Raw genomic sequence first — 24390 nt, forward strand, 5'->3', positions numbered from 1 at the left:
AATTTAGGCTAAGATGCAGGGTTTGCCGGGTTTAGGGCTTGATACTGGTCTAGTTCATTTTGGGTCGGGTCTTGGTCCGGTTCACCTTTGGGTTCGGCTAGGGTTTGTACCCGGGCAAGCTGGTTCATCTAGGGCGAACCCGAGGCAAACCCAAGGTGATCCTGGACACCTAGGTGTCCAAATTTACATTTGTTTTGCAAAATTTTATAAAATTTATAGCAATGAGTTCAAACTTGTAGATTCATGTGATTGTTTTGCAAGTTATCATGTAGGTTTAAGACTTAAAATTATTAAGAACAACAACAGACAATTGATAGATTTATTCAAATTTTTTATGTCTGAAGTAAGATAAAACAAAGCAGCAAACAATTGAGTTTTGACCTCTTACTTGTTAACCTTATACAATGTACTAGAGCAATGCTCAATCACAACAGCAAAATATCCATGCATAACTCATTTTGATTTACAATCCTCGGCTTATGAAAAGAAACAAAAATATTAAGTGTCTTGAGCTCACTTTCTTGACTGCTCATTCTTCTTCATCATCTTCAATGGCATTAGTCGTTTCCATGAAAGAGTTTTGGTGTTATTCTTGACTGCTATTGCAAGAAGAAGAAACCATTAGATGATTTAAACTCAGTATAAAGTTCCAATTGTTGCAAGTTGAATTTTGAAACAATGATACTTGAACTTGATGTTATCATTTTAATATTTTGATGTTGAACTTGAAGTATATGATGCTATGATGGTATGAACTGTGATCATGATGCTATGATTACAAGTTTATGGTGTTTTTGTTGTTTATATGATATTATGTTGCATTCTAATCTTAATTCATGCTTGTAGGCTTCATATATATATATATATATATATTACATGTTTTTGTGCTAATGAACCCAAACACCATTTCAAAATTTTGCTGTACCGACAAACTGGTTCTTCGAACCCGAACCGACAACTTAGGATTCAGGCATACAACCATTGTGCATTACATTAGTGGTTTGGTATGAAGTCTAAATATTTTATACAATCAATCTTTCTATTTACATTTATAAATATTGATTTCTAAGTATTTTATACAATCAATCTTCCTATAAGCATTTATAGATATTGATTATAATAAGATCAATACTTATAGTATATTTATACATATATACATGTATTTATCCCATAATCAATCAAATGTAAAGTTTGAGGAAATAAGCTAGGAAGATACAGTTTACTGGCTCCCCCAAACTAAGCAGATCACCCCAATGGATGGAATTGGTCATAGTTTGATGTTCCTGGTACTTGTGGGCCGAGAGGCGATTAGATTACTACAAGGGATGGAACTGGTCATAGTGGGACATTCCTGCCTCTTGTGGGACAAGAGGCGAGTTGTCATGATTGAATGTTGCGTGCTCTCAGGGTTAGTTGGGTTGGGTAGTTTACTAGTGCCCTTTTGAGTTTTCCTACCAAACTAAGCTATGATTGGTTATAGATAGTTAGCTAGTTATAATGTTTATCATAATATACTCGTTCACTAATCTATGTATTTGTTCATTATCTCTTATTATTAATGATTAAATGAATTTACTTTAATATATTATTGTTAAAGGATAAATTATATTGTTGGAATTGTTAATTTTGGGTAAACAGGGTAATTCCAATTTGGGGACTCTACAAAGAAGGTGAACAACCCTTAGGAAGCATATGGATATGTTCCTAAAGTCACCAAAGGAGAATAATATTCCCCCAAGGAGAGACATAAAAGGAGATCTTGCAAGCATGAAAAATCTGAAATTGTGCGCATGGAAACAAGCTACTTTGCTTGAAGGCACACAAAGGGATTTGCAAGCATAGGGTTAATATGTATGAGGATAGTAATCATTAGGGAGGGAATGCATTGTCATCATCCCTCAAGCTTGTCTAACTCTGAGTAGAAAAGAGGAATAGCACATTGCAATCAAATGAAAATAATTATTTTTGGGTCAACATTGAAGAGACTTAAATGTCTCAATGCTTTGTACCATCCCCAAAATATTAGAAAACCAAAGTAAACAACAAATAGAGAAGAAAGATATATATAGAAGAATGTCACAACATGTTGTTCCTCCTAATCTATGTGCTGTTGGAAGTATATGTTGCCGTGGTTGTCATTGATGTCAAACTTGTTGTTCCGGATAAATGTTAGTTCGGAAAGTCTGTGGTGTAGAGTTATCTTGCTGTGTTGATGATGCAGGTGTTCATTGGTTGTTCCGAAAGTGCTCTAGTCCAAAAAGTGTTGCTGCTGTTGTTTGTCAGTGTTATATTCTTTGGATATAGTTTTCGTATCATGGATATGATAATTCCGTGTTTCGGAAATATTTGTCTTCTTCGAATGTTGTGGCATTGCAAATAGATGGTTGTGATATTCTATGTTCGACCTATCTTTGGGTTCAAATATATTTTGTGGAAGATGGTTTGATGTGTTATGGGTCTCACTGTAGTGTGTGGAGATTTGGATTAGAGTTATTTGCATTGGAGAATATGTTTTGATCGTTAATTGCTCATAAAGATGCATTGTGTGTTGATAGTTATGTTCGGGTGATTGCGGATTAGTGAATTGATCTTTGGAAGATCTATTTTTGTCCCCTCTTTCTCTTGGAGTGGATTAGTGTGTGTGTTTTGGTTCGGAAGGTATATTTTGTTTCAGGTCGACTTGGTTCAAGCTTTGATGACCTATCGTGTATATAAGGAATGTATATGATTGAGTTGAGTAGAGAGCAAAAAAGTATAGTACAAAGAATGTGAGAGGAAGTGTGTGAAATCCAATGAAGACCAGATAAGAAGAGTTGTGTTCGAATGATGTGCAAGCTGTTTTGAGATTGTGATAGAGATATGAAATAGAGTGTTGATAGCTGAGGTCTAAGTTGTGTGTGCTGATATTGGTCGCTTGATGCAGAGTTCAAGGACAACTTCATGATTAGGAGATCCTTCTTTGTAGATCATTTTTGTATCTTGCCTAGTTGCAGTTAGCTTCAGGTTTCGAAAGTCCTCTTTTGTATCTTGCCCCAAGAGAAGTTAGCTTTGGTTTACAAGTCCATAGCAGTGAACTCTTTTCATTGTAATATGGTATACATAGTGGATATATTTTGTGGGCAACTGCTTATGGTGGTTTTTCCCTGTTTGGGTTTTCCATGTAGAAAATCTTGGTGTTAATGTGTTGGATGTGTATTGTTGATTAATTGTTTATGTGCTTCATTAATTTCTCTTTAGATTGATTCACCCACCCCGCCCCCCCCCCGCCGCTCAGTCCAGCCTTGGGTTCAACAATTGGTATTAGAGCAAGGTTTCTTTTGAGTAAGCTTAACCACTTGAGGTAGATTCGGTATGGCGTAGGACGTGCATTACAAAGTTCTGATCTTTGATGTTACAAACTTTCTGTATTGGAAGGAGAGAATGGAATCACATTTGGAGACATTGCAAAATGGAATTTGGGAAATCATTCAGACCAGATATATACCTACGCAGGGTGGCCCTCAGACTCCAAATGAGATAAAGCTAAAGGAGACTAATGCTAAGGCTAGAGCTATAGTTTTCAATTGTATAAGTGATTCAGTGTTTGGAAGAGTGAAAGGCTTGAAAGAAGCTAAAGTTGTATGGAACAAGCTGTGTTTGGCATATGAGGGAGATTTGAAGACAAAATAGGCTAGGTTGATGAATTTGAAGTAGAAGTATCAATATTTGAGAATGCTTGAAGATGAAGGTGCTGAGAACTATATTCATAGAGTGACTGATCTTGTTGATGGTTTTAGAGCTGCCAGTGGACATTTAGATGAATGTGATGTTCAATAGATCTTTTTGACCTTGCCTAAATTCTACAAACCAACAAGGTGTGCCGTACGAGAAAGCAATAACTTGAGCAAGTATACTATTGATTAGCTTACTGGTACCTTCGCAGCTTTTGAAATTTTAGAAATGGAGGAAGAGAAGAGAGAAAAGAAAGAAGCAACACTTAATGTTTCAAGACATGAGGATCTGAAATGCAGTGGAGATATAGATGAAGCTGAAGCAAACTTTGTGAGAAGATTGTAGCGAGGCATTGGAAAATACAAAGGTAAGTTACCTTTGAAATGTTTTTCTTGTGGTAGGATTGGACATTATGCTTCTAATTTCATTTACATAGAAGACTATAAGAGAGAGCGAATGATGATGAGAAGAAAAATAGAACTAGGAAACACAATTTTAACAGAAAAGAGAAGAAGGGCTTATGTTATATTGAGGACATACATTTGAATATGAAGTTGATGATGAATCGAATGAAGAATCCTTGTTTCTAGCAATTGAAGATAAGGAGAATGCCTTGGAGAAATCGAAAGAAGAGAGAACAGTCAAAACTACATTGCATGCTAAGATAGAACCAAATCCATGGATTATTGACTCCAAATGTTCAAATCATATGACCGGTGATAAAGACAGGTTTATTAATTTCAAGAAATATGATGGTGGATTAGTGAAATTTACCGGAGAAGATGGTGCAGCTATTCGAGGTATTTGAAGTGTTTCTATTGATGGTAAGCATAAAACTGATGATGTTGATTATGTTGAAGGATTCAAACATAGTTTGTTTAAGTGTTAGTCAAATGTGTAGAAAAGGATATGAAGTTTTGTTTAGTAGCACCGAATGTGTGATCACAAAAGAGAAGACTGGTAAAAGGGTCATAGGAGTGAGAACAAGTGGAAATGTATACTACATCAAGGATAGAAAGGAGAGTAAATGTTTTTTAGCATAGAAGGTTGAGATTGTTCCATCAATTACAGAATAGACAAGTGATTCAAAAGATAACAAAGAGAAGGAAACAAATGAAGAAGAAGAAGAAGAAGAAGAAGAAGAAGAAGACTCAACAAAAGTTCTTGCTAAGCATGTTCAGAAGCATCATTCAAAAAGCTATGTAATTGGAGATAAGAGAAAAGGTGTTTAGACAGGAAGGAAGATTGCAGAAGCTCAAGAACAAGCCAATAATTGTTTTCTATCAATGACTAAGCCGAAGACATATGAGGAAGCAAGTAAAGATGAAAGATGGGTAATAGCAATGGAAGAAGAACTAAATAAGATCCAAAAGAACAAGACTTGGGAGCTAGTACCTAGACTGGTGGACAAAAATGTAATAGGAACTAAATGGATATTGAGAAACAAGCTAAATGAGCAAGGACAAGTTGCAAGGAACAAAACAAGATTGGTATGTAAAGGATACTCTTAGGTGGAAGGCATAGACTTTGAAGAAACTTTTGCTCTAGTAGCAAGGATGGAAGCTATACGTATGTTTCTTGCATTTTCTGCTTACAAGAACTTTAGAGTTTATCAAATGGATGTCAAATTAGCATTTTTGAATGGAGATCTAGAAGAGGAAGTATACTTAGAGCAACCAAATGGATTTAGACTGTCAAAAGATCCGGATATGGTGTGCAGATTGAAGAAAGGGTTCTATGGACTCAAACAGGGACCTAGAGCCTGGTATGCAAGATTAGACATGTATTTGTTTTGACAAAATTTTAGGAAAAGTACAACAGATAGTAATCTTTATTTCAAGATTGATGGAGATAAGTTGTTCATTGTTATAGTTTATGTTGATCACATTATATTAAGAGTAAATGATTGTTTATGCAAAGAGTTTGCTAAAGAGATGTAGAAAGAATTTGAAATATTGATGATCGGTGAGTTTTTTTTTCTTGGTTTGCAAGTTATTCAATTTGAAAATAGAATTTTTATCTCACAAAGCAAGTATGTGAAAGAGATGTTGAAGAAATTTGGTTTTGATGATTGCAAATCGGTTACAACTCCTTTAATTGTTGGATGTAAGCCGAGCAAAGATGATGAGTCTCTGGAGGTTGAACAGAAGAAGTACAGGTCAATGATTGGTAGATTTTTGTATTTGACTGCATCCAGAGCAAATATCATGCAGGTTGTTTGTCTAGTGGCTAGATTTCAGGCAAATCCAAAGGTGACACATGAGCAAGTTGTGGAAAGAATTTTTAGATATTTGAAAGGTACCGTGGACTTTGGATTTGGTACAAAAAGGGTGGAGATTTCATGTTGAAAGCTTACATTGATGCAGATTGGGCTGAAAGAGTTGATGATTGGATGAGTACTAGTGGTGTTGCTGACTTTCTGGGTTTGTGTCAGCATGTTCTAGGGGGGTAATTTGGTGTTGCCAATGAGCTCAGTTGGTTTAGAGGAGTCATATGACACTTTCAGATTGTTGACTTGGTCAGCACCTCCTTTGGGATTCGCGACATGTGCTTCCTCCCGCCTCCCATGGATCCTTGTCTCTGGCCGCTCTCCCGTTCGTTGACAGCTCGAGCTTTTGGCGTAACAGCAGCGGTGATTCCAACATTTGGTATCAGAGCGCTGGGTTACGGGTTCGAATCCCAGGAGGCCTCCTTCATTTTGTTGGTGCGGAACCCATAGTCGATGCTGAGAGGGAGATTGTTGACTTGGTCAACACCTCCTTTGGGATTCGCGATATGTGCTTCCTCCCGCCTCCCATGGATCCTTGCCTCTGGCCTCTCTCCCGTTTGTTGACAGCTCGAGCTTTTGGCGTAACGACAACGGTGATTCCAACACAAATGTTATTTCTAGCTTTCGGTTTGGGCCGCAAGATTCTTGGAGGGAGCGCCTATTTATAATAAGTCACCTGATTGGCTCCATTTGTCATTGTTCTTCATTAGGGTCACTCTAGTATGATCAGATTTTGATTCTGATGCTTTTCGACAATTCTTGTCAAATTGGTGCATTAATAGTTTATTTTAAAGTATTTTACTAAGGTCGCAAAAAGTAATTAAAATATTTAAAATGTACCCTAGTGTGATAGCTCGTTGGAACTAGGGGAAGGAGTTTTAAATCTTGGAAGCACAAAGCAAGGACCTTGCATATCAAATTTTTGTTATTTTAATGTAGAGATAATTTTTGGAGCTAAAAAAGAAGTTTAATTTATTAAGTTATTTTATAAAGGGGTACTTGGGAGACATAAGTTAACGGTTCTTTATATTTATTGAAGAGTCTCTTAAGTGGGTGACTAAAAAGGGGAAATAAAATATAGAAAAATTTATTTATCCCACATTCGCAAGGCGGATGGGCAACTTCCAAGATGAAGTTATAAAATGAATTGAAGAGCTCATTCTTGAGCATGCTTGGATATATGTTATTGTGATGCTGTTGGACTTCTTGGAGGTCTGATTTCTTGGGTCTGGAGGATGAAATCCCTTTATACCAGTATACCAGCATCCTTTTTGTTGTTGGAAGACACAGTGAGGAGGATCTTTATACCAGTATACCAGCATCCTTTTCGTTGTTGGAAGACACAGTGAGGAGATGGAAACAACCCAGGGTCTGAGCCGCACCAGTTAGAGGATTTGCTGAGTTCGTATAAGGCTGTGAACTCATACATACAAGCTGTTTTCTGTATACAATCCATCAGTACCAATTCGTACCAATCTGAAACACATCTGGACAGGGACGTACAAGTTAAGGGAGAGCCAAAGAGGTTCGTACAGGAATGCAGCTAACTCGTGTGCTGGGGGTGATGTACCAGTGCTGGAAACAGTGACTTGGGGCAGCATTTATGGAGAATATCTCTGTTGATTTGGCATCATCATTGCTAGAAAGGACTGTAGCTTCTTTGTTCATCATTATACATTGGAAAACATTTCCAGGTCTGCTATTTTGTTAAATCTGATTGTAATGTTTGACAACTCTTATGTTGTGTGAATGAAACAAGTATGAACAGCATGTATAAATATATTTGTTATAGTTGATTTGTATGGTTTCTTCCATTGAATGAAATCTGAAAAATACTCTGCAAATATAAGTGAACCAACATATACCTTGGCAAACTGAGAATCAAATCAAAATATGGTAATCCCCTTGCAAGCAAACTGTTTGTCATAATTATAGTGTGTGGAAAAGGAAGAAGGAGAATCAGCAAAGGGCATATTACTATGGTAACAGAGTATACAACCAGTTCATAGTATGCTTGTCAATTGTTTGACAGAATTCCTAAGCAACACAAACAAGGGAAAGCAAGAAAAAATTGACACTAAAGGGATGTGGTTATTACAGATTAGTCTCCTTGTTCAGTAAGAAACAAGATTCAGTTTCCCTATCTACCGCTGAAGCAAAGTATATTGCAACGACATCTAGTGTTACTTAGGTAATGTGGATGAGACAGACTCTTAAAGATATCAAGGTAACATATGATGAAGCAATTCCTATTATACGTGACAATACAATTGCAATAAACATTTTGAAAAATCAAGTTATGAATTCAAGAACAAAGCATATTTCAATCAGATATCGCTACTCAAGGGAGAAAGTTGCTGAGAAGGAAGTTCGATCGGAGTACATTTCTACAAAAGAGCAGGTTGCAGATATTTTCATGAAGGCATTGACAAAGGATACATTTCAGTTTCATCAGGAGAAGCTTGGGGTTATTGCCCCTCCTCCTAGTTAGGTGCATTGTGGAGATGCATCTTTTCAGGGGGAGCTTTCATGCCTATTTCTTTGAAGGAACACAATAGGTCACTGAGAGGGGAGTGAATCAGTGATATTCTAAATCTTTAAGCTAATGAGTGCAAATGCAAATAGATTAGGAATCATACCCACATAAGACACACCACATAACACACGTATTTACGAGGAAAACCCAATGTGGGACAAACTTTGGTGAGAATAACTGCTGGAGTCTAATGCTCCAATCCAACCTCACAATGAAAACTGATTACAACGTTTAGGGCATCAACCCCTACAGTTTATGGGCACCAACCCAAAGGAGCACCAACCCCTAGTTCTGAGCACCCATTTAGAGACTTACACTAAACATGTAAACAAATACAATTTATGTACCTTGTTACACAAGAGATTTTGTAACACCTTACTGATTGTCTTCTGCTTTCAAACTTAATCCTTTGCACTTTGATCTCTGCTCTTGTTCTTTGCTCTCCGCACTTGTCTTCTTTTTCTCTCTGCAAACAACTCTCTGCTTTCTGCTCTGTTCTCTGCCTTTTATCCTCTGTAGTTATCTCTCTGACTTTTGCTCTGGTTCTTCGCTCTAGTTCACCCCTACAACTCTTTCTTCTCCTTAGTCCAGCACAACTCTGTAACTCTCTCTCTTCGCCTAGGTCAACTGTAATCTCATCCTACACATCTTCATTAGCTTGGTCGGTCGACATACCATATCTTTATACAACCTGCATTCACCTCCAAAAGGTCGGCCGATTATAGATCACCATAGGCGGTTTGCATCGTTATCGTGCAACGTTATCTGTTCAATTTCCTACGCTACACCAAATTCGTCCATTAAGTTGGTTTATATGTTCTCCAGTTGGCAATTCAAGTTCCCAGATGCACAAAATTGCACCAACTTGTATTCTTCAAAGACTTTAAATCTGGACCGTCGATCTTCTAGATATGACCAAAAAGACTTGGTCAAATATGCCACGGTGTCGATGTGCTGAACTGGCATATTCCGCAATTTGAATAACACTTCGTGTTATGCACATTTCACGAAAGCTTTCCTTCCTATGGGCTGGCAGGATAGCGCATCTTCTTCTTCTTAACTCGCCTCGCAAGTTTATTTCTCATTCATCTTCTGCACTATGGGATGGCAGGACTATTCATCCTTCACTTCGCCTCATCACCCTGTGGGACCAAACTACTTTGGTCAAACTCGCTGCAGGATGGCAGGATGCATCAAACAACATTCTTCTTGATGCCCTGCAAACTCCTTCACCTCCATTCTTCCCATTCGCGGGCTGGCGGTATGCTGTGTTACATCGTGAAGACTTTCTTCTTCGTTCTTCAGACCGCAGGATAGCGGGGGAGCCTTAGCCATCTCTTGTTCTTTCTACCCTACATGGTCATCTCCCTTAAGTTTTCCCCATCGCGAGATAGCGGAGTCCATTTCTCCCTTCACCTAGTGTTACCCCGCAGGGTCACATTTCTTCTTTTGTTCTTTTCAGCGTGGGATGGTTGGAGCTACTTGCTTCATCTTGGTCTTTTGTCTCCTCGTGCAAACTTTCACAACTTCTAACTAAGGCGCGGGATAGTGGGGGCTGCCTCCTCCTACATGCTTATGTTGCCCCGCACGATTGTCACTCATCCATGTTAACTGGCACTGGATAGCAGGATACATTGTTTTCCTTCATCTTCAGTCTCCTCGCCAGACCATCGCACTACCTTCTTGCATGGTGTAGGATAGCAAGATGCACCATATGCTATGCCTCTTTTGTTTCCCCGCAGGTCATGCTTGACTTCATCTTTTAAACATCGCGGGATGATGATGCAACTAACTTCTTGTGTTATTGACTTCTGTTGCATAACAATCATGTTATTGACATCTCCAGGTCACTTTCTACAGTTTCGTAGATTGCAATAACCCACGTGTTATGCACACTGCTTGTAACATTTGTGTAACTAACACGATGTGTTATATACAACTGCGACTGATACTCCCTTTAAGTGCATGCAATTAACATGGTGTGTCATACACAACTGCAGCTATACTTTTTTTGAGTCAGACCAAATTGCACAAATGCATTTCCAACTCAATTGCCTGTGTCTTCCTTGTCCTTTTTTCACGTCCCAATGACTCACTTCCTGCTTTCCCTTGTGTGGCTAACACGATGTGTTATATGATAATGCAACAACACTTACTTGATCTTTATGCCATCACCAAGTCTCTGCATCTCTGTCCAATCAGAACCTCTATCCAGTTAGATCCTCATTCAGGGACATGCATCATTTCCTGCATCTTCTCAATTGTTGACATCAATGACAACTTAATGCCAACTTTCTTTTTCCTGGATTGATGTTGTGGTTGCTCTCAGGGGGAGCAATGGTGTGTGTAGTGTTGTTGTGGCCTTTGTCCTTGATGGCAAAGGGGGAGAGATAGAGTAGTCCGAGAGAGATAGAGTAGTATTTGTAGTGTTTTCGCTAGAGTAGTATTGTTTTACAGATTGATCAAGCTTTGGTTGTATATTGAGTTTAGTCAAGTGTTGTCAAGTGTTGCCATCAATGACAAGGGGGGAGATTGTCGGAAGTATATGTTGCTGTGGTTGTCATTGATGTCAAACTTGTTTCCAATAGATGTTGGTCTGGAAAGTCTGTGGTGCAGAGTTATCTTGCTGTGTTGATGATGTAGGTATTCACTGGTTGTAGTGTTGCTGATGTTGTTTGTTAGTGTTATATTCTTTGGATATAGTTTTGGTATCATTACAAGCTACAAATGCATGGCAAATTCAATTGGACATTGTTGGTATGTGCCTCCTTCAGGTTGGGTAAAAATTAACTTTGATGGGGCGACGAAGGGTAATCCGGGACCAGTTGGGTGTGGGGGAGTGATCAGGGATAGTAATGGCACTTGTATTTCGGCAGTGGCACTCCTCTTGGGCTGCCAAACAAACCATATTGCTGAAGCCATTGGAGCCTACCGGTCCTTTTGATTGCTAAACATACAAATTGTACAAGGGTGTGGATTGAAGGGGACTCTAAAAAAATAATTCAATGTCTCAAGAAAGAAGTGAATCCTTCATGGAACATTGCGAATTGGATTAGCTTATCTCATAAAATCATTGACTCTTTTGATAAGTGTCAAATTTCCCATATATTTAGGGAAAGTAATAAAGTGTTAGACTATTTTGCCAACCTTGGAGTTAAAGCCTATGATAAAATAATTTGGCAAAAAGGGGACCAATTGGATTATGAATCGAAGGGGGCTATTAAGGTTGGACAGCCTAACCAACCGAGAAGTTAATTTGCCATGATTTATACTGCAATGAGAATTAGTGGTGTGTGTTGTGCAAGGGACACGTAATGGGTTTTCTGCATTTATTTCTATTCCAGAGTCTTCCCCTCGCACGTTTTCTAGGTGCAAGTGGAGTTATTTTGTGTTCATTCTTAGTTTGGGGCTGTTTCCCATTCGAAAAACTCCAAAGCTTCAGCCAAACTGCTGGACTAGTGCTGGTTCTGGTTCTGCTGATCTTTTTGTTGTCCGGTTTCATCTGCTGGTTTCTATTTGTTGTTATTTTGGTATGTTTAGCATATGCCCCTTTGTCGTATTGAGGCTTAATGATTTTCTATGGGTCTGTTTGGATTTTGTGGTCTTTTTGGCTTAATGCCTTGTTAAGTCTGGACTACTCAGTGCTTTATTGTTAGAGGGTTTCGGGTCCCTTCAAAACCTGTTTTTGCCTTAATAAAAAACAAACAAACTTAGGGCTGAGTTGTACCTGCAAGTAGTCATTTGGCTTCTGAACGTGTCAATACTCCTGTAGGTACTTATTTGGCTTTTGGATGTTTGAGTACTTGCAAAGTCTTGCAACTCTGGTGTTGGGCATTGAGTAATTGTATTAGGAGCTCTACCTATTGACCATTTACTTTCTTTATTGTTTTAATCTCATCTTAGTTCCATCTGATCATGTGGGTTGTAGTATGGTAATCCCTTGATTTTGAAAAATAAATTGAATGAATGATTCAATAATTGGATAATCTATTCAACAATATACAAGCGTATATATAAAGATTACAAGACGACGTTCTAAATTAAGAACAAGTCGTTTAAAGTGAACTACCAAAAAGCTAAACGTTAAATAAAGCTTAAAAGCTAATTAACTAAAAAGAAAAAGCTAAATGCTAAATAAAGCTTAAAAGCTAATTAACTAAAAAGCTAAATGACCATTAAACAAGGAACTAAATATAGGTGACTAAAATATAATTAAATATTCTAATACCCTCCCTTAATGGTCATTCTATCTACTAACTACCCTACAGAAGACACTGTAGGTCTTTTGATCATAAATGAAAAGAACACTCTGCTGCAGTGGAGACCCTCCTTGGATTTGAAAAGTGTTAATGACCAAGAATGCCAAAATCCATCCAACCTGACATTGGGTAACCAAACTGAAACCTGAAACCATGATTTTGAGGAAAAATCGGCAAACCCTCCAAAACTGAAGATACAAATCATCATTTTTGTGGAAAAAAATGGTAAAAACCCTTGAAACGGTTTTTGTGGAAAAAATCGAACAAAACCCTGAAACTTTGCATGGCAGGACCCAAAACACCACGTGGTAAGACACCAAACATCACGCGGTAAAACATCAGACATCATGCAGGAAAACACCAGACAACATCACGTGGTAAAATACTAGACATCACGTGGTAAAACAACAAACCTCACGCGGCAAAATAGCAGACATCACGTGGTAAAATAACACTCCCTGATTTTTGAGGAAAAATCAAGCAAAACCCTCCCATGATTTTTTGTGGAGAAAAATAAGAAAACCCATCCAATGACAAAATCAAAAAGCATAGAAGGCTGACTCCTTCTCTTTAGAATGTTCTGCAACATGAGCCTGTACCTGCTCCTGAGACCCTCCCTGGTTGGACTTTTGATCATCCAACCTCTTTCTGCAGAATTTCTGGATATGCCCAGATCTACCACAATAGTGACATGTGAATCTCTGCGTGAACCCCTCCTTAGAGTTGTGCTGCCCTTTCTGCTGTGAGTAATCACCTTTGCCCTTTTCCTTGGTAGTAAAAGCTTGTTCCGCATTGACATTGTTACTACCAAACTGTTGCTTCCATCTATCTTGTTGTAGAAGCTTGGTGCAAAGATCGGGAAACTTCAAATCAACACTAGTAGAAGAGATATTGAGTGTGTCAATGAAATGCTCGCAAGAGAGGTGAAGACTTTTCAGTGTGATCACTACCATATCCTCTTCCACCATGGTACGACCAATAGCTTCCAACTGGTCACGGATCTCCTTGATCTTCGTAAGATGTGCCTGGATAGATGTCTTGTCATCCATCATGATAGAAAACAACATATTCTTCAAGAAGAAAGCTCAGCTCTTGTTACACGTTTCATGAAGAACCTTTAAGAGATCCCAGATCTCTTTAGCTGTTTTACCTGAAGGCACCTGAGGGAGTTGATCATCTGTGACGGATAACTTGATAAGCATGACAGCCTCTTGATTCTTCACATCATGTTTGTCTTGATCATCACCTCCTGTTGTAGGACGAGATTCCTTGCCCAAAACAATCTGATCAAGACAACGATACTCAAAAATTGAGAGCATCCGCTGCTTCCAGGTATTATAGTTTTGCCCATTGAACTTCTGATTGCTCTCCAACATGATGTTGGTTAATGATGCCATCACGGAAATCGAGGCTGATTAAGGTCAACTAAGTGAAAGCAAGAGACAAAAGAATCTGATTTTTTTTTTTAAAATCAAAATAGAAGCAGCTGCTGAAAAAAACTGAAACCCTTTAGGAGAATTTTGGCACGAATTCCAAGGCACAAATTTCGAGGTTTGGAAAACGAGGCACCCACAAAAATCTGAAACCAACCCAAAAAAGCTCTCGAAAAACCCACGAAGAATCTGAAAACATAATGCAAATTCGACGGCTCAAAAATCAAGGCATGGAAAACGAAGCACCCAGAAAAATCTGACAACGACCTAGTTGAGCTTTCGAAAAACCCACCAAGAATCTGCAAGCAAAATAAAATTTCGACTTGAACTGAAGGGTCAAAACCCTAGTCAAAAATTGCAGAAACCCTAGGAAAATTTTCAATCTGCAAAAAAAAATCTAAGTTGCAGGCTCGAAAATCTCCAGAACACTAAAAAAAACATGAACTGTTGCCCCAGCACAAAGAAATTCGCCCACGAACCAGAAAACCTCGAAACCTTAAAAAAGCCTTAAAAAAAGCAAAATCGTTTTTTTTTTAAAAACAATTAAAAAAAATCTGGAAAATATTCCAGAAAGAAGGCCATGAATTTTTATTAAAAAAATTGCCAAACTTTAAAGAATCCCATCGACCCGCTCTGATACCATGAAAAATAAATTGAATGAATGATTCAATAATCGGATAATCTATTCAACAATATACAAGCGTATATATAGAGATTACAAGATGATGTTCTAAATTAAGAACAAGTCGTTTAAAGTGAACTACCAAAAAGCTAAACGTTAAATAAAGCTTAAAAGCTAATTAACTAAAAAGAAAAAGCTAAATGCTAAATAAAGCTTAAAAGCTAATTAACTAAAAAGCTAAATGACCATTAAACAAGGAACTAAATATAGGTGACTAAAATATAATTAAATATTCTAATAGATTTTACATGTTTTGCTGTAATTCATTTATTGGTAAATCTTTAGTAATTCTTATGTTGCATGATATTTTGCAGGATATTATATGGAATGTATTTGCAGAGCATTGTACTGCAAAGGTCATACCACAAACTGCTGTGTCCATCCCAGGAGTGGGTAAGAATCCTATTTGTTTGTTTAACATCACACATATAATACTGGACGATAATTAATACTAAAATGATCTCATTTGGATTGTTTATTTTGATAGCTTAGTGGGCTATTTTAGTAGATATTCAAGATTTTGGCAGTTTAGTTTTTTGTGTCTGAAGTATGATTGGGAACATCTATGAGAAGTTTGCTATAATTGTAAGGTTCTTATGTGCATTTTCTAGATTACTCATACAAGCTATATAGGCTAAGCTAGTGAACATTAATGGGAGACAATAACTTGGACATTTTGAAATAGGTCAAGCGCTGCTTGTTTTCAAAACCAAACAAGGTGCAGAGGTTATTCTGAAGAAATTGGAGGAAGGTTGCCTAATGTTATCAAATGAAAGGTTTACATAATTTTCTGATACTTACTTGTGGTTGTACCCTGTTGTATTTTTATGTCTTTATTTTGTCAAAATCTCTCATATGTGTCGGTACTTATTTACAGCAATGTAAAGAGACTCCCCTTATCATTCACGCCATCATCTTTTCAGGTAATCCTCCAAGTATTCAAGAGTAATATACACACCATGTAAAATTAAGATGAACAATACACACATGCCAGTGGCACCAGCTCACATTCCCTTTCTAGGCTCATTTTTCTCTAAAGATAGTGTCTTCAATTAACTTGAGTGAAATGGAAATTTTGGTTTCTCTGGGTTTTTTTTCTTGTTGCAATCTGTGATTGGGGGGTTGGTCTACTAGGAGTAGGGTTACACAACTATGGATGGTTGATTTAGCATAGAAGTATAAGGAGACAGCATATGAAGGTTTCAATGGAGCCATTTTGCCAAAAATTTCTCATGATATTTGAAGTTGCTTGGTAAGGCTACAGTTCTTTTAAACTGTACAACACAAGACATCAACTCATAGTCCAATTTGTGCACATTTTTCATGATAAATTTTAGCCTTATTACTTTAAAACAGTGTCTTCAAATTTTGTTTTGGCATAGATGCCTTCTCTTACAAATTTTACTCAGATGTATGACAATCTCTATTTGGCTGGCATTAAATATTCTTGTAAATATGATCTTTTATGTCTCAAAGTCAAAAGAATCATACCCTTTTTAATTAAGAGGAAAACAAAACGTAATTTATACTAAAAAATGTATGAATATCTAGAGATGTTTTATGATTAGTTATTTTAAGTTTAAACAAAACAAGTACTTAGCGTTAAACTAAGTACTATTTGTAAAAATGAAAACTAAGTAAGAACCAGAATATATATTTGAATATGTGTCTAGCTGATACGTCAGGCAGTTTCTTGCCTGTCAAACTCATCCTGCATCGAACATTAGGAAGCCATCATCAGGAATTTGTACAGAGAAAGAACTGTACAAAAACGGACGAAATGTAATGTCCCCTTTCTGAAATAGGATTTGATAATAAATAATATATATATATATAAAAGTTAAGTTCAATGAATGGCCAAGAGGTATGCAATTAGGAGTTATGACTCCCTCAAACATGAGATAGAAAAGGGAGAGCAGTTCATTTGAAAGGGCATATGGAGGAAGGAAGAAAGGATGGAGCATGGGAATCAAGGAAGGATTAGTGGGAGAAGAAAGTAATGACAAGAAAATAAGGAAGTGACTATTTCAAAGGGTAGAAATAATGAAGGGTTGTACTCTTTCAAAGGGTGCTAATTGTGAATGGTTGTGATCGTTGCACAGGGCAGACATAAGGAAGATGTGTGACTCTCCCTCACATTGGAAGATATAAAAAGGAAAAGGTTTCATTCGAGGAGGACATGCAAGAGGGATCAATTCAGAAAATATTTTATCTTTCTCAAAGGGCAGCAATGGAGGGTGCTGACTCAAGTTTTATGAAAGGTGGTGACCGTCTCACCAATGAAGTATAAAAGAGATAATTCCAATCATCCAAGGATTGCTTATTGATCATCATTCATGAATCTACAAAGCAATCATCAATTATCAAATCAAGCAAACAATCAATCAATCAGCAAACCACTCTATCAAATCGGCTTTCATTCAATCATCATTCATCAATACATCAAACCAACATTCATTACATCATCACTCATCAATCATCTAATTAAAAATCACCTAATCATCACTCACCAATGTCTCAAATCATATAATCAAAGGAATTCATTCAATCAATCATTCAACAACAATTGAATGATCAAGTCTAATTTAAATAGAATTCAGAAAAAGTACAAAAATCTAAAATATTAAGGAAAGTGATTGGTATGGAATATTATTGTATTTACTATATTTATTTATAAATCTGTTAGGAATACGTAGCAGTACTGGTTTTCCCTCATCAAGCACACCACCCTGAGTTGGATGGATTGGAGGTCCTATCAGGGGCCGAATGACTTGGAGGCTCATTCTATGCCTTTGGACTTGGTTGAGGAAGATAATCTCCTGATGTCCTAACAAGAAATATGAGATTAGTAATTATTTATCTGATTTTCATCAACAATCATATCTGGAATCAATATGAAACTTATGATAAGGAGATGCAGTAGTACTGGTTCCCTCATCACATATGCCAAACCCAAGATGGATGTGCCAATACTTGGGGCCAAGGGGCCGAATGACTCGAAGGCTCATTCCGTGCCCTTGGACTTGATTGAGGAGGACTGGTTCCTGACGCCCTATCATGCTTTCCCATTGAATTTCATAATATGGATGGCTGTTGGGAATAACTATGAAATGGATCCAAAATTTGGGATATTTTGTATTCTACAGGGATTATCTATGATCATAATATTTGATGTTAATTAATTACAATTTTCTCTAAGTTTTGTAGCAATTGCGTAATTTATTTATAGAATATTCCTTGTAAATGAATTGTATTGTTGGAATTGCTATTCTCGAGCAAAAATTAGGTATATCCCAAAAGGGTACATTACACAAAATAATAGACTTTATAGGGTTCAAGGAAGCTGATGTGTACAACTTTTGAGGTGCAAGTAAATCTTCTTGATTAAATGTTTTGGGAGTTGTAGCATGTATGTGTAGTGTAGGAGAGGGTGTTGGAGCCAAGTTGCATTGTGTGGCAAGTTGTGAGAAGACTTTTTGATATGCTATTGGTGTACTTGGAAATTGGCTTGTAAAGTTGCAACCAAAGATGAAAAACTTACTCGGCAATAAATCTTTTGGCCCAAAATTTAAAAAAATTGGGGACTCAACGAAAAATTGGAAAAAAATCGGTAAATTTATTGAACATATGAAAATATATAATTTCTTGATAAAATATTTTTGTAAACATTTTGAGAAATAGTAACAATGATTTATATTATTTTTTTTAGTAAGGAAAATCTCATCTTTACATCTTACGTTTATGTTAACTGGGTGGGTTGGTGCGTGCTTTTTAACGAGTTCCTTATCTGTATACAGCGGCCTTGAAAATTAGCTGTATTTGTATCTGTTATTGTATTTGTTGCTATTACTGTATTTGTATCTGTTATGATTTGAAAGAAAACTAATCTTTCCACTGGAAAGTGGAATCTACGAAAAACAATAAGGAAAAATCAAAAACCTGTTCTGAATGTTGTCAGCGATTGGGTGAGGAGTTGCGTGTTTAGGAAAAAATGAAATAGACGAAATCACTATTTTCTTTTTCTCCCGTGTGTTCTAAATAGCGACTGTTTTTACTTTTTAGGGTTGCATTAAAAAACGAATCGCTTTTTTAAAACACGATTTTTTAAAATTTTACTCGCGATTTTTATTTGCGAACATTGCGATTTTTTACGAAATATCGTCTGCGATTTTTTGGCAGATTAAATCCCTGGGACAAATGACTCGTGATAAATCATGATTTGGATGATTTTTAACCGATTTTTTCATCCATGGTTGCAATTGATCATGGCAAGAGAAGGCCTTCACTGTTTTTGGAGTTTTCTAATGCTCTAGGGTAATGACATTTGACATGAGCTCTATTTTTTATGCGTTTCAATTCATGACTTGTTTCTTCTATTCATGCAGCTACCTTCATTTATTCACAGTACTTGTATAACTCATTTTAAGCACATTTATGGTTGTAAGATAGTTTTCTGGATTAAACTATGCAATAATTTTTCTCATCAAAGTTTCAAATCACACTAGTGATCCATCATTGGGATGTAGAGAGTAGGAGAAGAGAATTTAAAATGTTAAATTGCAGACTATGATCAACTAAATAGGAAAGAAGTGATGCAGAAGCCAACTAAATAGTTGGACATGGTTTGCAATTGACCATTTCACATTCTTTTCTCCTGCTTTCTCTCTACATCTTGATGAGGGATCTTGTGATCCAAAACATTGATGAGAAAAATTCTTACACAATTTAATTCAAAAAACTATCTTACAATATTATGGACTGTGGAAATTTGAAGTCTTCAATTCACATTTATGGTTTCCTAAACAAGTTACTAAGAGGAGAGGACATTAATCAATTAAGTTGTTTTATCATAAAATAAGATTCATCTTGGTGAGTTAACTATGGAATATCTATGTTAGTTCCATATTAGATTGATATTAGAAGAGTTTGTAGTCAGCAATAAATAAAATAAGTTAAAAATGTAATTATGTTTAGTTCTTAATGGTTTGCAGTTACTTGGTAGTTGTTGATGGTTGGCATTCTCACCTAATGTTAGTTCTCCAATATATTTCTTGTTGGACATGTAGTTGGGGACCACACCTACGAGTTCCTATACACATTGCATATTTGATACATGAGAATAAAACCATTTCTTTTTTGGAATATGTTTGCATTGAATTAATAGTTCCATTATGTATCCAGTTATTTCCGTTATACTCTGAAATTGTTCAAGTAGAATACCCGAGTAAACATTTAGCACTATTGCTGATTCGAACTTTGGCATACTATAACTCACGAACGGGAATCATGGCGATCTAATGGGATAGTCTGTCGACGAACTAGTCAAGCCAATGAAGAATGAGTGGACCAATTATACATAGGACTTGGTAAATTCGTGGGACATCTCGTTAAAGGAATATGTTATGAGGGAAGTTCTCTCTCTCTCTCTCTCTCTCTTGGTCCCTTAGGATGGCAATCTCATCGCCAATGAAGAAGTTGATCGTCTACTGCACAAGTTGCCAAGGCTTATTGCACGTCACTTCATCATCCTTCAAGACCTTATGGAGAGAGGGATCAAGAGCAGCAAAGGCAACAAATACTGCAATGGTATGAAGGAATCGGTGGAAAGAGGAAGAGTGTGACACTAGTAGGAGATGTGTCTCCAGGAATTAATGCTTATGTAACCTAACAAAGACAGGTCACAAATTCCAAGTGGTCACAAAGCAATAGAAGGATCGATAAGAAGATCCCTTCGATTGAGGAACAAGGAGAATGACAAAGGCGATTGAGAAGAATTACTGAAGAAACAAAAGGATTCCTGACGCAAAGCCCAAGCTCGCTAAGAGGTAAAAGGCAAAGTGTTAGCTGGAGTCATAGTTGGGAAGAAAGGAAGACCTTTAGTGGAGAACACACAGAGCGAGTGGTAGGAAATAGCCAAACACCTACTCCTCCTTGATGAAGTATACCAAGACCTTGTTGACCAAGCAGGCAATCCGTCCATATAGTAAACAGTGAAAAGAACGAAGAAAGGAACCTCATAAACGAATTAATTGAGATGTTTGAGAATAACATATGCTGCATCAAGAAGATATTCATCTCGGAGGAATCGATAATTGGAGGAATCGAACCAAAGATCCATGGACGAAGGTAGGGCAAGAATGAGTTCGAAGATAATTAGAGTGCAAGAGATGTTGAAGGACGTGTAGAGGAATCATACATGGTTAGGAGTTCAAGGAAGGCATTAAAACGTAGAGGTTAGGATAGTCCACCTAGGTCCAATGCACAAGGACAAAATCAGGCAAGGAGAATGCTGACTCCTTTGGTGAGTTCGAATGGAAATATAGAAACATCTGAAGTTCACAAGTAACGGGTTTGAAGATCCTATGAAACACTACAAGACATGTGGAAATGTACGGATAGGGAGTGGCCAGGAAGAGAAAGACTATTGGTTGAGAGTGTTTCCAACAATGCTCTAGGGTATAGCTGTAGGTTGGTTTGTGAAACTTTAAGCGTAATCGACAAGCTCATGGAACACATTGAAGAAAGCATTTGAGGAAGAGTTCAAATTGCAATGGGATGACGATGAGATCATGGTAGAGATCTACAATACCAAACAAGGGGAAACACGTCAACGACTGAGCTTACAACCGTAGGCACAAGGAATTGCCGGTGAAGTTGGAGATCCAATTGGCCGATGGATTGAAGAAGTGATGATTCATCAAGGGATTGATCCCATTGATCCCATCACTATGTAAAAAGATGAAAGCAGTGCCTCCATACTCATACGTTGATGCTTACAATCAGGCAATGGACATTGAGAGTGAGGACAAAATATCCTTCTAAGGGAAGTAGGAGACAAACGATGATGAGAGCATAGAAGATAGCAATGATGATGAATCAAAGACAGTCCAAGCTCTACGATGGGTCATGATGCGAATGATGAAAGAAGTAAAAATTGAGAAGGAAAATTGCAAATGTTTGCCACATATGGGTAAACGATTAAATGCAGAAAGTAAATGCACAGAACATAATTGAAAGATATTAAAGAACCAGTTTTTGTATTAATTCAACAGTCCATGTACATCAAGTGCTTATAACATTATACCCTGATACGACAATGATGATGATACTTTGAAGGAAAGGTATGCAATATATAATACCCGAAGGGGTGCGACCAACCGTTGTGTCCAACTGCCCTTCGGGACGACTAACTAACTGACTGTCGTAACTCATTATTACCGATGACAACATAAACATAATATGACAACATAACATAATGATTATTCCTGGCAACAAAAATCAAAAGGAACTAAAGAATTATCGTACACTAAGTGTAAGGTTGAAGGTCACACTAAGGCAAATTGCTCAGAAAAATTGTTCTGCGACGTCTGCCAAGTGATGAGACATTCCATCAAGGAATTCACAGACAAGAAGCACACAAGTGTTCTTCACTCAGGTGGAACAATCAACCCCTCCGACCACACCTCCTAAACCACAAAACAATAACAATAACGCATCTCCTGATGGGTTCCTCAACAAATGAGGAAATAACAATCGGTACAACAACAATGGGTTTAGAAGCAAAATCTAGTACAAATCCAAAGAAAGACCGATGATCTAGTGCCAAAAATGTAGCAAACTGGGTCACTTCGCCAGGGAATGCCAAAACAATCAAAACAAAGGAGGAATGTTGTGTAAATGGTATTGACCAAACAATCATGAAGCCATTGACTGCCCAAAGCAAAAAGGCATTAACATGCTGGATGTGGAGGGACAAGATGAGGAAGTTCTTGCAATTACCTGATCACAAACAAAGAAAGCAGTCTATTTAAGCCCTTGTATGGAGAAAGAATAACTTGAGGAGGCCAAAATAGAAGTAGAACATGCAATGGCTAAAGAAAGAAGAAACTCCAACGAAGCGGCAAGTACCTCATTGCAGTCGAAGTTAGAGAAGAACATTGTATGACAGATGTTGTAGACAACCACACCGATCAAGTGGATAGATTTCCTTCAAACCATGTTGCAACTGAGAGGCAGTCACTAACAGGGTTGGTGACAACCAAATTTGGCGACAAGAAAGCCCATGTAAAGACATGATAGTAGAGCCACCACCTGAGGGTGAACAAGTCATTGACCTGATGTTGTTGATGGTGAAGATAGGGAAGAAGCTGGCTTTTGTTCAAATGGAAACCATGGGGAAGAACCTGACAAACACCATCGTCGATGGAGGCTCAAGAGTCAAGATACTGCCTAAAGACACGTGGAAGATCCTTGGGAAACCAACCCTCTAGCCACCAACATTTCACGTAGTAGGCACCATCTAGTATGTTGTCAAGCCGTTAGGAATTTTGATGAAAAAAAAGGTGATAATTGGGACACAATAGTTTCTATTAAACTTTGTGTTGATCCCACTGCAAAGAAGAGCGTACAAAGCATATCTCGGGAGAAGATGGCTGATTGTGGTGAAGGTAAATCATGATTGGAAACAGAACGTAGTCTCCATAGAGAACAATGGGAGAAAGCATATCATTGACTTGAGGAATCAAGTGGTGAATGAAGAAATGGCATCTCTTGACTTAGAGTTCGAGGAGAATTTGGAACAGAAGAAGAAATAAAGTTTATGGAACAAAAGGATGAAGGTATCCTAGACCTCCAGAATTGCTCCAAAGACAAAACAAGCTCTCTCAATGGGCTCTTCCATGGGCAAATGGAAGACTATAAAGTGTTCCAACCCGATTACAACATGTTGTAGATCAAGGGGATTGAAGAAGAAGACAAAGCCACAATCAGCTGGATATTTTCTTTAGAGTACGAAGAATACAAGGAGTAGCAAGGCTGGATGACACGGGGAGCCATAACTTAAAACATTGTACAATTATTAAATGCAAGGATCCGGGAATGAAGAAGGTGAACCTAGGAGATGAAGGCAACTCGTGAACAATAACGATTGGCGATAATTGGGACCTAGTAGTGAAAGCGACAACATTCAAAGTCTTCATGGAATATAAGGACACGTTTGCTTGGACATACAAAGACTTCAAGGGGATATCATTAGAACTATGTGTTCATCGGATTCCCCTCATACCAAGAGCACAAACTGTATGGATGAGACTATAGGATTAAGAAAAACTATGCTACCAAAGTCTAAGAGAAGATAGAGAAAATGCTTGAAGCAGGCATCATCTTTGAGGTCAAGACTAGTGAATGGGTCTCTTTGATAGTAATCTCCCTAAAGAAAGACTTATTGTAGATCCAAATATGTGTGGACTTCAGAAGTCTGAATGCTGTAACTTGTAAGAACACATTCCCGATTCCCTTCATAGACTCAATTCTCAAAGAGGTCGCGAGTCACGAGATCTACTCATTTATGGATGCGTTCTTTGGGTATAATTAGATAAGCATAGTTGAGGAGGATAAGTTGAAGACTACGTTCATTGTAGAAGATAGGGTGTATGCTTATAATTGGATGTTGTTTGATTTGTGCAATGCTCCAACATCTTTTCAATGAATTATCCTATAGA

General features: G+C 37.5%; 1 protein-coding gene across 13 annotated transcripts in view; it reads left to right on the forward strand.

Moving 5' to 3' along the window:
* LOC131048540 (protein ANTI-SILENCING 1) overlaps positions 1-24390 on the forward strand; it is a 133049-nt gene that overhangs the window by 68419 nt on the left and 40240 nt on the right. For 9 of the 13 annotated variants that reach the window (XR_009106460.2, XM_057982520.2, XM_057982523.2 and 6 more), the window contains one exon: positions 15205-15283. Coding sequence is in view for 10 of the 13 variants with exons in the window: in XM_057982520.2 (XP_057838503.2) it covers positions 15205-15283 (79 nt within the window). In the remaining 3 variants the exon portion in view is untranslated. Of the gene's footprint in view, positions 1-15204; positions 15284-15575; positions 15667-15767; positions 15814-19069; positions 19205-24390 lie in introns of all 13 variants that reach the window. The other 4 variants (XR_009106459.2, XM_057982527.2, XR_009106461.2 and 1 more) reach the window with 3 other exon arrangements.

The sequence above is a fragment of the Cryptomeria japonica genome, chromosome 9 (assembly GCF_030272615.1).
Source record: "Cryptomeria japonica chromosome 9, Sugi_1.0, whole genome shotgun sequence".
Lineage (NCBI taxonomy): Eukaryota > Viridiplantae > Streptophyta > Pinopsida > Cupressales > Cupressaceae > Cryptomeria > Cryptomeria japonica.